At 38.7% G+C, this 15198-nt stretch overlaps 1 protein-coding gene across 1 annotated transcript in view; it reads right to left on the reverse strand.

The window, feature by feature from the left end:
* The window catches only part of gpr107 (G protein-coupled receptor 107), a 33713-nt gene that overhangs the window by 18234 nt on the left and 281 nt on the right, over positions 1–15198 (reverse strand). The window contains exons 2-14 of the mRNA XM_060862973.1: positions 12576–12698; positions 10910–10960; positions 10687–10775; positions 9979–10079; positions 9705–9736; positions 9517–9573; positions 9185–9310; positions 7882–8015; positions 7689–7764; positions 7205–7278; positions 6986–7103; positions 5185–5315; positions 4910–4953 (exon numbers count right to left, since the gene is read on the reverse strand). Of these exons, the coding sequence (XP_060718956.1) occupies positions 4910–4953; positions 5185–5315; positions 6986–7103; positions 7205–7278; positions 7689–7764; positions 7882–8015; positions 9185–9310; positions 9517–9573; positions 9705–9736; positions 9979–10079; positions 10687–10775; positions 10910–10960; positions 12576–12698 (1156 nt within the window). The remainder of the gene's footprint in view (positions 1–4909; positions 4954–5184; positions 5316–6985; positions 7104–7204; positions 7279–7688; positions 7765–7881; positions 8016–9184; positions 9311–9516; positions 9574–9704; positions 9737–9978; positions 10080–10686; positions 10776–10909; positions 10961–12575; positions 12699–15198) is intronic.

Genomic DNA, 15198 nt, shown 5'->3' on the forward strand with positions numbered 1-15198 from the left:
GCTGCTGATACATTACATACTTAATTAAACTACTTACAATCTACCTCTGATTTTGGTCTTAAGTTAATCGAATTCTAGTTTAATTTCAACTCCGCACTGATCCTGTGTGTGTACACATCAATCTACTGCATCGTACACTGGTGTTCACTTCCTATCTATTAATCTTAAATATTAATATAACCCTGTGCTTTGCCTTAAAGCCTAATCTACTATCACAGATGCTGCTATAAAAAATTCATCAATACAATGACTGACCAGGATCAAGAATTCAGTAGCACTGCACTGTAACACATCACAACCAAAACAGAGTAAATATCACAGCATGCAACAGCTTAGTGCTTCGTTATCAACCAAGCAATCGGAAGGACTCTGAGTTTGTGGATGTTGTTGTTGCACCATCTTTAACAGTTGAAAAAGGTTTAGAAAAACAAAGGAATTTAATCAAATGAAAAACAAAGTAGGGGTTCAAATTATCTTTGTAATCTAGATGTATGCAGAATTTGATGTAAGGTGCCTGTGTGTAGTGCTTAGAGCAAATTGCCCGATTCTCTACAGCGGTGCATAAGAGCACATGGTCATTAAAAAGCAGCACAAATGTGAGAGCAATGAGTTTAACAGCAATGGGAAACACCACAGACACCGCAGGTTTTTCAACCGAATAAAATACGGGATGTGATGTGGCATCCCGTTGTGCTCTAGTGTCATTAAACTGATTATGACCTCTCAGTGCAAAACAAGCCCGATTGTAATAGCTTTAATGGTCAAGTGGACAAAACAAAACAAGGATACAAGTTAAGACACCCACAGCCAGGTTGTTCTCTTGAATATTTACTCTAAATCCTGTTCCTCCAACACCCCCTCCTCCATCCTCTTTCAGCTCAGCTACAGTAAAGCGCAAATGTTTGCTATTTTATGGTTTTTAAATGACAAAAGGAAAAAGAAGAGCATCTGGCTAGTAATATGTGGTCACCTGACCATCACACCCCTGTGGTTCTTCCCTAAATGGTTGGTGTGTCAAGGTTGACATGAAAGAACATAGAGCCCGGATATCCAACCCATTTAACACCTAAAACCACCTGCATAATATTAATGTCACCCACTTTTGCTACCTGTAACCCTTTGAGACATGAACTCCACAAGACCTTTGAAGGTTTGCTGAGGTAGCAGATACCAAGATGTTAGCAAAGACCCTTTAAGTCCTGTAAGTTCCATTATGGGGCCTCTATTGATTGGACTTATTTATCCAGCACATCCACAGATAATCATTCAGATTGAGATCTAGAGAAACAGAAGGCTGTCAATATCTTGAACTCTGTCACGATCTGCAAACTATGCGTGAGCAATGAACAGTGTGACAGGGAGCCTTATCCTGTTGAAAGAGGCCACTGCCATAAAGGAATAGCTTTGGCATGAAGTGGTGTACTTGGTCTGAAACGATGTTCAGGTAAAGTGGTACGTGTCAATGTAACATCCAAATGAATGCCAGGAGCACAGATTTCTCAGCAGAACACTGTCTAGAACTTCACAATGCCTTTACTGGCTTGCCTTTTCCCGTAGTGCATCCTGAGGTCATTCCTTCCACATGATGCAAAAGAGTGATTCATAAGAGCAGGTCATCTCCTTTCATTGCTCTATGGTCCAGTTCTGATGCTCACTTGAACTTACGATCAAACAGTGTTTCAGCAGTGGACAGGAGTCAGCATGAGCACTCTGACATGTTTAGAGCTATACAGCTGAATTAGCAAGTTATAGCAAGTTGTGATGCACTGCGTGTTCTGCCACTTTTCTATTATAACTTAATTCAGTATTAATTCAGCCATTTCTTCTACAGCTCTTCTGTGGGAGCGGACATGCTCAGATCTATGAGCCTTGGATGCCCATGAACCTGCTGCTGGTTCACCGGTTGTCAATCTATTGATTCTTGGGCGTGTGGTATCCTAGTGGTTAAGGTGTTGGGCTACTAATACGAAGGTTGTGAGTTCGATCCCAGGTCCACCAAGCTGCCACCATTGGGCCTCTGAGCAAGGCCCTTAACCCTAAACTGCTCAGTTGTATAAAAAAAAATTAGACAATGTAAGTCGCTCTGGATAAGGGCATCTTCCAAATGCTGGAAATTAAATGAATGAATGAAATGGACCACTTTGGGTAGGTATTAAACATGGAACACCAAAACAGCAGGTCTTGTGAGAAGAGGCTTTGACCCAGTTGTCTAGCCATCATGATTTGGCGCTTCCTGCTTCCTACTTCCTTTCAGTCGTTGCCTAATGTATCTCATCCCAAAACATTTCAGTAATGTTCAATTATCAATAGAATATTTTGAAAATGAGTCTCCAGATTTTTTTGTAAAAGCAGTACATGCCATCTGGTAGTGTTAAAACAGATAAGAAAGACAGCCTGGGCCACAGGGGGCCGAGCATTACAACTGAGAGGCTCCAAAAACTAGCCGCTATATAAGAGGAAAGAAGCAGTTATAAAAGAGAAGACATACAAATTATTATACAGCAACACCAGTGAAAAATGGAACAAAAACATGATCTTAAATCACTACTCTCTTATTTGGATCCTTTTAAACACATTTTGCAACAAAGTCTTTAAATGCAAGCAATGCAACGAGCAGCAGACATTTACGACCCATCTGACATCTGCAATCTCTCCCTGAATGAGAGTACAGTGTGGTCTGGGTCATTTCCCAGACAACCGGCTGCCAAAAGGGTAGGGTGTGAGTAGAGAAAACCAGTAGTAGAGGTGCCAAAACAAATGGAAATGTACTGTAACAGGAAGTCAAATCTCATTTGATGGCAAATAGATCAATACAAGCCTGATTCAAAAAAAGTGGCCTAAATGATGGGATTCAGTTCTGAAATTTCTGATGATGCCTAAATCTCCGTGCTCTAGGTTTCAAAACAACTACAGTAAAGCTGCTAAAAAAGCTGCTTCGATCAGGGTTCAGTGAGCAGTCAGAAAGTACTGGCTCATTTACATGAGCTGTAACTATATGCATGGATTGTATCTTAAAATCTGTACGAGTGTGCTAGTCTGAAGATTTATATATTAAATATATTATAAATATATAATATATATTTTATATATTTCACATAAAAGCTAAGATATATAGACCTAATATTCAGTGTCGAGTCATTCTAATGGTGTAATGGCCAAAACTACGCAGCAAACCTCAAACACTCAAGGGAAGGTCAATGCAAAATAGTAGCTCATTAAAAGCTTTTCAAGCTCAGAGCACCTTAAACAGAACCCTGTAATAAACAGCATGCTGTGGAAGAGACGCTAAAATGAGTGATGTGACCCCTTTTTGTGGTGAGTGAGCATAGCTGAGCAGATTTATTTGTCATTCGCTAAGGGCTTCATGAATAACTCCTTAAAGTGGTTTGCACCTTCAATGACACCATGATTGCGGTTAAGACAGCCACGCTGTTAAGGCGCACACATGAGGACAGTAAAATATTCGCTTGACTGGATGCGAGTCAGACCACATTAACTCTAGGTTTATTTCCCATGAGCAGACTGAACATAGATACCGGTGTAATGTGTTTATGGTGTCCAAATGACATCATCCACACAATGAATGGTACTTTTTAAACATTCTCTTTAAAACTAAAAGGTGTAAATGGACATGACCTCCAGGCAGAAGCAAGCTTTCTACAGCTTTCATTTTAATTCAGTTTGGTGGAACAGACATAGTGCTGCCTGCAGAATCACTGCAACTACTAAAGCTATCAGTTTAACTAAATTCCCCTGAAGGGAAAGGAGAGCATACTGAGAGCAGGGTAGATAACTAAACTGATTCCGATTATTAGTGTCTACAATAATCTATTAAGCTTGGCTTTCTTGATGGATTTGACTCGAGGTTACTGGCTGCTAACCAATCAGACAGTTAAAGGGGGAGTATCTCACTGCTTTATATATATATATATATATATATATATATATATATATATATATATATATATATATATATATATATATATATAAAAAACATTTTCATGGTCTGACAGCCATGTATCACTTATTTTGTACATGCATCTGTATTTGAACATAATTGTGTACAGGGGAGGGGCAGTAGAAGGGGGGTTGAATTCTTAAATCTGAATGGTCAGAAAGTGCATGGTCAGGATGGTAGGTCTGGCTGTAACAATCAATAGGTTTTAGTGTCCTGGAAAACACAGAAAAGTCTTCAGGACTTTTTTTGAGCAGTTTATGATTTCCTCGTTTATTATTATTATTATAATAATATCAGAGACTGAGAGAGCAAAAAGGAGATGCTGGGATGGGATCTATCTTGCCTCAGACTATAAAATGGTCACAATTTATTACTTTTTTAATTTTTAAACATCATTTTGGCAAATTGTTGTGGTACAAGTGGAAGTGAATATTCCTACTACATTACTATACTGCAGACTGAAAGCAGTCCACCATAGGAGTAATATGTCTAGATTCTCAATGTTCATAAGACAGCTGGGAAAAAAATACCCTACAGCTTGGACTAATGGACACTGTGCTATGCCATAAGGCAATGGGCAAAAAATAAAGCTGAGTGTGAATCGTACATCGTAGGTCACGTCAGTGCCAAGATGGTGGAGGTAGCATGTCCAGATTGCATTCATACCACATGTATAATACTGATCAGTACGTACTGAATTAGCAGCCCAGCAGCAATTCATGAAACTATTCAGATCTAACCACATTCCTGATCTTATCGTTCCTGATATCATTCCTGATGCTACAGAAAGTGTGGAGGAAGTTTTAAAGTAGCAGTGTAATGTTTCCTGCCCTCTGCTGGCTGTGAACAGAAGTGCATTTGCAGACAGGTCCCTGACACGTCTCAGGACGATGATTACGAAAGCTATATACTCATGTTATGATCATTTTATTAACTGAATTCCCATCCTACCTTTCCCGTCAGTTGCTGATGCCTCTTGTAAATGCCTAATAGACCTGCCAGGAAAAAATAAAGAATACATACACAGCAGTCAAATCAGCATTCAGTGTTAAAAAAAAAAACATGGAAATTTAACTAAAATTAAATATAAATCATATTTATACATCAGTCATTACATCAATATTCAAATATGACCAGCAGCCCCAAAATAGATCCATGTTAGATCTAAGTTGGCATAACAAATCTCTGTGAAACATGTGAAGCAGGAGAGGAACAGGAGCTCATACCAGACGACTGGGAAGAGAATCGCTCCACAGCACAGCAGGTCCACCAGGAACAGGATCTCCATCCATAAGCCATACTCGCTGGAACCCTCTTCTGTTGACTCGATGATGATATAGGCCACATTAGCCAGGACCTGAAACCAAATTTGCTCTGATCAATACATGTTTTTTCATTTATACCTTTTACACCATCTTGTATCTTCATACCAGATACTATTCAAATCAATGCATGATCATACTTGAACAAAAGCAGGATAAATTACATTTTAACACACACTGCATGTGTGGATGCATTGCGTTCACCTTTATTATCACAACATTGAACAAAACAGAACAAAGAGACTGATTTACATGGAAAAAAATAATATTACAGCCTATCTTCTGGCGGCTGTGGGAATTAACTCCTACCACGATGTAGCCATAACAACAATGGGCTAACAATAGCTTCTGTGTGAATCAGGTATGACTAATCAAAACGTATTCAAAGCCTTCATTTGTCTAAAAATTATAAATAAACAGCCCTTGGGAACTAAGCACATCAGTTTTCTCCACAGTGATGATGTCTAGGAGCCTAAAAGCCCAATGGCCTGAAGATTTTCCTATCAGAAAAGATTCAGAAACAACTTTATTTCTGACTATTTTAAAAGTACTGACACTCAAGACCTGCAGAACATGACTGGAGTCCACTTGTGGCAAATTCAACTGACTGGACAAACTCCAAAGCCATGAAGTCCAAAGAACTTTCCCCAGACCTCTGCGATCAAATTGTGTTAAGACATAGATCTGAACAAAGATCAGTTTGTATGTTCTAATGAGCACAATGGGTACAACCACTGTAAAATGGAAGACGTAACCAAGCTAGGAAGGCCTTTTATTAGGTCAATGGTACTTTTTCCACTCCAACAGAGCATAGAGTCCTCATCAGAGATAGGAGAACCTGCTGAAAGGAGAAATACTCCATTAACCAATGGTTGACACTTAAAGGACTCTGAGATCATGAGGAAAAGTACTCTGAGACAAAAATGAATATTGCCTCCAAATGCCAGGTCTGACAAAAAAAAAAAAGCTATGATGCATAAATTTGCTAACACCATCTCAAAAGGATGAAGCATGGTGGTGGCAGCACTATGTTATAAGATGCTTCTCAGAGGTGCAGAGACAGAGTATTACAGGACAGAAGAATGCAGCCAAATAAAGAGAGATTCGTACAAAAAAAAAAAAAAAAAAAAAAAAACTGCTCTAGACTTCACACAACCTCAGAATGAGGCAAAGGTTCACCTTTAAGCAGAATAGTGACACAATGCATGCAGCCTAAACAGTGCTGGTGTTGCTGTTTCAAGTAACTGAATGTCAATTGAGAGGCCAAAGCCCAGAACATCTGGGAAGCGACTTAAAGATGGTAGTTTACAGATTCTTTCCATCAATACAGAATAAGCTTGAGAAGATATGTCAGTTAGAATGAGAGAAACTACCATCGCAAAATTAGTCAAAAACGACCCAAAACTTTAAAGTTGTACTGATTAAAGCACCGTAATATTTACCTACCTGAGAGATGAGTCTTTTTTGAGTTTTAGATTTGCCAGAAAGTCTAAAAAAATACCTACTCAGTTAATGATTATGGATCACTTTTCTTTTTTACTTTTCTTATTGAAATGTGTAACACAATATCTGCAAAAACTATATCAAACGAGATAACAGTCAGATCTTAACATGGCCACAGGCCTGAATAGCACCTGACTGTTTCTGGCACAGTTATGGTTTAACACTTAGTTATACATTATAAAGTAAAGTTATACATGTGTACCTGTAGAGGGATGACAATCATGAAGATCTTTTTGTCCTTGTCTGAGAGGATGTGTTTAACAAAGGCCCATCCAGTCCCTATTAAAGCTATAGTGATGAACAGCAGCGCCCCCTTCAGTCTGCAAAGAAAACAAATTAAAAAGGAGCTCTATGATCAAACAGTTATTTCCAAACATGGAAAAAACCCAGTGCTCCACAGTCAGTTAGGGAGTTCACTCACAGGTGTGTGATGTAGTAGACCACGGCCCAGCCTTCGATAGGAAAGCCTTGGTTGGAGATGTAGTAGTAATCGATCTGCAAAGCAGATGTAAGGCATTACATTAAAAGTAAACCCTGATCTGTATTAATACTTACACAGTACGAGCTCTACTTTACTGCTGCTTATGAAGCAGTAAAGTGTAGAGGGGCAGTACTAAATGCAAAGAGAGGTCTATACACCAAATAATTACAACTGCTAGATAAACATTTTTTTTTTAATTATATGATATAGTTTGCAGACAGTAAAAAGATTTAATTCTTAAAAAAATAAAAAATAAATAAAATAATAATAATTATTATTATTATTAAATTATTAAATAATAATAATTAAAAACAGATTGATGCAAAGGTGCTAATTATATAAAATTTCCCATTCTTCCGGATCAGAAAAAAATAAAAATTAAAAAATAGAAATTCTATATGAATAATCACGACCATATGCTCACAGCATGAAAAATAAGTGAGAGAGACTTGGTGAATGGAAGAGCTGCCATGAGCCAGTGGATTTTGAACACATCAGCTCTGTAAAGAATAGAAAGAAAGAAAGACAGAAATTTAACAGCAAGAAACAGTGTTTATTGTATGTGTTGGAACAGGAAACAAAATGTTTTAGCATTACAGTAAATTTGGTTGCTGTACCTGCGTGTGCGGAGAACATAGACCCACAGTGTCCCAATGAGAAGGAAGAACACGGACATGCTGATGTAGAGCTTGGGGAGAGGAATCTCTCCAGCAGACAGGAAGCTGTCTGGATTCTTCTCCTCAATGTTGATCTGGAATCAATTCAGCAGCTTGTTGACAAAAGTGATCGAGCACTAGAGCAGGATACGGTGTCAATACTTTGTTAATTATAATTCACTTTCAAGAACAAAAATTATAAGGACATTTACCCCACAAAGCAATATCAGGTACATCATTGGTTCAGCTTTAAAACTTTGTACTTTCATAGAAGACATTAGCAAGACAAAGACAAGGCAAATTGTTAGGGACAAATCTGATTAGTTATTAAATGTGATTTGCTAATAGGAACACTGACGACATGCTTTCCATATCGAACTATACTTTAATAGCGTTATATTGTTATACACAGGCTGGCGGATGTTTGGCTTAGAACTGAGATCACGATTCTCATTTGTTATTCTTAGGAACGCTATGTACTGTATGTTTATTAAATGAAGTGACTAGCGGATGTTTGTGAGCGATGTCGTGTCTGCGTTTTTGAATTACTGATTTAATCGCACTTAATACTATCAAGGACCAAGCGAGCAGCATGTCCTCTCAAAGTTAAAAGGAAACTAGGGACATTAAAGTCTGGTTGAAGAAGCGGTCGTGACGAGAGTTCTGTTCTTTTGTCAAGAACACCACAACAAGAACATTGTTGGAGCGAAGCGTAGACGCTTGCTCTGTGGGTCACGTGTCGAGTGCCGTGATTCAGCACTCCGTGGTTCATTCATTCTGTACAGCATTCAAAAGGCTCCTCCCCTTTTTCTTCTGTAGATTAGTTACATGTGTATTATTGTTCCTCTAGTTCTGTGCAGTACCTAGTTCGGTGTTGTGTCTGTATTTTGGTGTTTTATGGACCACATCATGGTCCTGGAAAAATGCCATTTTATTATACTGCAGCAGATGTATGTGGTTGAAATGACAATAAATGCTTCTTGACTTGACATTATATGTATAAGTGAAATCATACGGTCGATTGATAAGAACATAAGGAGATACCAAACACCGGTGCTCTGTTTTTTATGCTACAGTACAAGTGTTAATGCAGTAGAATCTAACCCTACTAAATGGTCTGTGATTTGAATATGATTTTAGTGTAATAAAATAAAAAAAAAATAAAAAAAAACAAGGCACAGCCATGGTATGAAGCCTATATGACGGGACTATTTAATGGGACTCAAACGACAAGGTTATTAATAAACAAGAATGTTTGGCTCACGTCGATGCTGAAAGTGAGCATGTCCTGGTATGACACATCCTGGTTGGCAGCTGTGGTGGAGAAGCAGTTGTGGAAGTAGAAGTTGTAGAGGCCTTGCTGTTCCTCTGACGTTATGCTGAAGGAAAACTAAAAAAAAAGCAGAACACAGGTGCTTAATTGACTGGAAGAGGGTTATGTGTACGTGTGTGAGAGAGTGAGTGTGTGTGTGTGTGAGAGAGTGAGTGTGTGTGTGTGTGAGAGAGAGAGAGAGAGAGAGAGAGAGAGAGAGACCTTGCAGAATTTAATTCAACAAATTCATTAGAAAAAAATCTCTGCATGACTTAAGGACCCACCTGAAAGGAGTAATTATTGCCTTTACTCTGCAGCGGATACGAGACATCAGCCTTATTCTTGAGGAAAAAAAATAAAAATAATAAATCAATAATAATTCCAGGATAAAAGCAGCTGGAGCTTTGCCTCTGCACCAACAATAATCATGTGACACCCAGAACAACAAAACAGACATTAAATATATTCTTACCTCAGTCACGTCCCGCTTCGACTTGGACTCGCCTGGAAGTGAAACACAAAACAAAAGTCGATCTAAAAACACGGGCGAGGTGAAAACAATGAGCGATCAAAGAACAATCAAAGAAAAAAAAAGAAAAAAAATCATTCATTTGAGTTGTGGAGTAAAGAATTAGAGCTCATATGAATGTTGCATACTTTCCATTAGTCTATTTTGCTTTAGTTAAAGAAAAAGTTGTGTTTTTTTTTGTTTGTGTAACGTATGATAATTGGGACTGCAGCTGTACCAGCAGGCTGAGCTTTCTCTTTCTGTTTGTCTGTTACGGTCTCTGGCGGCACAAGGATTTGAGGAAACGTTCCATCTTCTGCGGATGTCTTCATCCTCACACTGACGTGAGAAATAAAAAGAAAAAGAAAAAAAAGCACAATCAATAGCAATGGGCAAAAATATACAGTGAATATTCCTAAAGCTGAAAGGAACAGATATGTCATAAAGGCAAGATACGGTTTTACTGCTACAGCTGTCGGATTTATGCATCTTTAGTTTTGCTCTGGAGCTCTGAAGTTAGCAAGAAATGGAGGTTTGGCCTGTTTTAAAAAAAAAAAAAAAAACTCCAGATTTAATCCTTGTAATGGACGAGATGTTGGAGTGCAGCGTGTGGATCATTCGGCTACAAGAGCAGTAGTGAGGAGGATCTGGGGTGCAGTCGGTGTTCAGTGGGGTTGAGTTCAGGGCTCTGTGCAGGTTCTTCCACCTCAAAACATGTCTTTATAAACCTTGTTTTGTGCACCGTGTTGCTGGAACAGGTTCATGGTTTAGATCCAATTATTAGATATTATAATTGTGTACTTTGTAAAAAAAAAAAAAAACCACATATGGCCAGGTGTCCACATACTTCTGGCCATATATTACAGTTTAAATAACTTCTAACTTTAGTCACATGACCTGCCCGACTCGGACACTAACGCTAGCTTATAAAGCTGATTTAACTTACATGTTGTTTCTGAAGTCCAGCAGGAGAAGAACCACAGAAAAGTCAGTGCTGGGGACCTTTTTCAACACGCAGTAATCCAAGCCATCGTCCTGTACGCAACACAAATCCACATGAGAAATCGCTTCCCTGATCATCACACTGACAGCATTGAGCATCCTGCCTGTACTCCACATTACACAACATATCAGCGTTATGTCAGAGAGGCTGCACTTCACTTCCTTACCAGATACGTTGAGAAGCCGTTACTGCTTGTGCGATCCAAACTGAAGCCAATCTGTGAAAAAGGTGCAAGAACAGAGAAGAGACAGGAGGCAGGACTGCAGGTGACTTACAGCATGTTACTAACACACCAATGACTTTGTCCTGGTGACATTAAACAGTAGAACCTATTAGGATTATTATTACATGGAAAAAACTCTCTCTCTCTCACACACACACACGCACGCACGTGTACGTGCACACAGCACATATACACACACACACGTGTGCACACACGCACACACATTGTAAATCAAAACTTTTGTTAAACAACACTGAGTTCATTTACACCAGTTTCTCCATCTGTATCAATTATTTTATTCTACATGGAACAGTTTTGTGTGCTGTTAGATTTTTTTTTTCCCTTTTCTTTCTTCCTTTGCAATTGTAAAGCACTTATGAGCTACATATTGTGAATAAAATGTGCTAGATCTTAGCAGTAGGTAATAGTAACATTAACAGTAACCAAAGTGGAATTAAAGCAACATCTCAGTGAGCAAAATTTCAGAAATCCATTACAAAATAAATCTTCAATGGAAATGGAAAAAAAAATTGGTTTGCAGGTCGATGTTCAGTAGTTGCTCTTCTGGGATATTTACAGAGCTGATGATTCAGATTTCTCTGCATCAGCTCTTCTTATTTGTTCACTAAGAACACCAGTGCCAGTGTGTTCACTGCTGCGTGGCATTGTGAGATTGCCTGGGGATGGACAACATCAGGAGCTTAAACACTTCAGTAAACACTTCAACTCGCAGTCTTTTAGACTGATATCAATTACCTTTAAATACTTGATATCAGCTTAATTAAATCACCACTAATGCACAGGGCTGGAACGCCTCGATACTAATGCGCTGGTTCAGCATACTGTACATCATATACATCATACTGCTACATGCAAGTTATTAAACTGGTGGAAATCTGGAAGGTCACGTCGTATGGAGAAGATTCTGTGCCAAAAATATAAATAAATAAATTATATTTTTGATATACTTTAAAACAGTGTATTTTTCTTTATCATATATTTTCTTTATTTGATACAATAAATAAAAAAAAAATTTCTTTTTTTTTAAAAAAAATAAAAATATATTAAGATATGAGCAATTATTGCAGCAGGAGATAAGAAATAACGGGCGTATAAACAAAAATTTTTAAAATAAAATAAAATTCCAAGAACAATTTGGATTTTTTTTCTTTACTTCGGTTACCAGCACAGATCCAGGTTCAGGGATTGGGCAAAGATTTGGCAAGGGATTAAACACGGATTTGAAAGAGAGGGGGCAAAAAATTCACAGGGGTTAGGCAAGTGACGAAGGATTGCGTTTTAGTACCATGTCATTAAAAAAAAAAGGAGTGATTAAAAGTCAATCCAACGGAGAATCACATTCACATTTCACTCCAGCATGAAATCTTATCCAGAACGACTTTGACAGCGATCGTATCAGACGTTTTATAGTTATTAGTGTGTCAAACTGCTCACTTGAATTGAACGGGTTTAATGTAAGGAGCTCAGAAACAAGTAGGTCTACAGACGTCTGATCAGAGGTCTTGCACAGAGCTTCAGTGGGTTTAGGATGTGATGTGAGGCTGTAACATGTGAAAGCGGCTGATTGGAGTGTAAAGCAGCGTCTTACCGTGGAGCTGTCGATGCTGTCGGCTGGAGCTCCGCTCACACTCAGCCTGTTCATCTTCACAATCATGTAGCCCTTTGGGTAAAAGCCGAACGTGTTGAGGTGAACCCTCTGACGGACATCGTCCTGAGAAAAGATGAAGCCTTTTACTCACAGCACCAGCAGCCATCTTTATACAATGTAACGATCACATATTGTATTTTTTTATACTCCTCATCCTCTACACATATTGTGCTTTACATACATCTGCATCTTATAGCCTTTATATGTATTCACTGTACATGTTAACATGATATATATGTACAACATTTAATCTATCTATCGCTCATCTATCTATCTATCCATCCCAGCCACCTATCTATCTATCCATCCATCCAGACCAGCTATCTACAGTTGTATGCAAAAGTTTAGGAACCCCTGACAATTTCCATGATTTTCATTTATAAATATTTGGGTGTTTGGATCAGCAATTTCATTTTGATCTATCAAATAACTAAAGGACACAGTAATATTTCAGTAGTGAAATGAGGTTTATTGGATTAACAGAAAATGCGCAATATGCATCAAAACCAAATTTGACAGGTGCATAAATTTTGGCACCCCAACAGAAAAAAAATCACACCAATATTTAGTAGAACCTCCTTTAGCAGAAATAACAACCTAGATGCTTCCTATAGCCTGTAATGAATGTCTGGATTCTGGATGAATGTATTTTGGACCATTCCTCCTTACAAAACATCTCCAGTTCTGTTAGGTTCGATGGTTGCTGAGCATGGACAGCCTGTTTCAAATTACCCCACAGATGTTCAATGATATTCAGGTCTGGGGACTGGGATGGCCATTCCAGAACATTGTACTTGTTCCTCTGCATAAATGCCCGAGTAGATTTTTAGCAGTGTTTTGGGTCGTTGTCTTGTTGAAATATCCAGCCCCGGCATAACTTCAACTTTGTGACTGAATCCTCAACATTATTCTCAAGAATCTGCTGATATTGAGTGGAATCCATGTAACCTCAACTTTAACCAGATTCCCAGTACCGGCACTGGCCACACAGCATGATGGAACCTTCACCAAATTTTGCACGCGTTTTTCTTGGAATGCTGTGTTCTTTTGCCACCATGCATAACGCCCCTTGTTATGACCAAATAACTCAATCTCTGTTTCATCACTCCACAGCACCTTATTCCAAAATGAAGCCGGCTTGTCCAAATGTGTGTTTGCAAACCTCAAGCGACTCAGTTTGTGGCGTGTGTGCAGAAAAGGCTTCTTTCTCATCACTCTCCCGTACAGCTTCATCTTGTGCAAAGTGCGCTGAATTGTTGAACGATGCACAGTGACACCATCTGCAGCAAGTTGATGTTGTAGGTCTTTGGAGGTGGCCTGTGGGCTGTTTTTGACCGTTCTCACCATCCTTCGCCCCTCCAATATTTTACATAGCCTGCCACTTCTGGTCGTAACAAGAACTGTGACTGTGGTCATCCATTTCCTCACTATGTTCCTCACAGTGGACACTGACAGCTTATATCTCTGTGATAACTTTTTGTAGCCTTCCCCTAAGCCATAATGTTGAACAGTCTTTGTTTTCAGGTCATTTGAGAGTTGTTTTGAGGCCTCAATGTTGTCACTCTACAGAGGAGCGTTAAAGAGAACAACAACTTGCAATTGGCCGCCTTAAATACCTTTTCTCATGATTGTCTGCACCTGTCTATGAAGTTCAAGGCTTAATGAGCCACCAAACCAATTGTGTGTTCCAATTAATCAGTGCTAAGTAGTTACAGGTGTTCAAATCAACAAAATGGCAAGGGTGCACAAATTTATGCACCTGTCTAATTTGGTTTTCATGCATATTGCGCATTTTCTGTTAATCCAATAACCCTCATTTCACTACTGAAATATTACTGTGTCCTTCAGTTAATTGATAGATGAAAATGAAATTGCTGATCCAAACACCCAAATATTTATAAATGAAAATCCTGGAAATTACATGCTGTACATGTTTACATATACACATGTATAAACTGCATTTGGTTGCTGTGTACCTGCACTGTGCAATGACAATAAAGTTCTTTATTTCTTTCTTTCTTTCTTTCTATCCATCCATCTATCCATCCATGTATCTATCTATACATCTATATGTCCATCTATCCACATCCATCTATCCATATCCATCTATCCATCCTATCTATCCATCCACCTACCCATCTATCCATCCATCCCATCTATCCATCCATCCATCCACCTACCCATCCATCCAGCCAATCTATCCATCCTATCTATCCATCTATACATCTAGCTATCTATCCACCTATCCACATCCATCTATACATATCCATCTATACATCTATCCATATCCATCCCATCTATCCATCCACCTACCCATCCATCCATCCCATCTATCGATCCTATCTATCCATCTATACATCTAGCTATCAATCTAGCTATCTATACATCTATACTGTATATCTATTCATCTTGCTATCTATACATCTATCCATCCCAGCATTTAGTTCAGCATCACTGACTGTTCACGCAGTAACACATAAGCCGACGCTGAGGCGTTAAACTGCTTTAGATCTTCACACAGGAAGCCAGCATCAGCAGCATCAGCATCAGCAGCACTGCGACA

The sequence above is a fragment of the Tachysurus vachellii genome, chromosome 26, assembly GCF_030014155.1.
Source record: "Tachysurus vachellii isolate PV-2020 chromosome 26, HZAU_Pvac_v1, whole genome shotgun sequence".
Taxonomy (NCBI): Eukaryota; Metazoa; Chordata; class Actinopteri; order Siluriformes; family Bagridae; genus Tachysurus; species Tachysurus vachellii.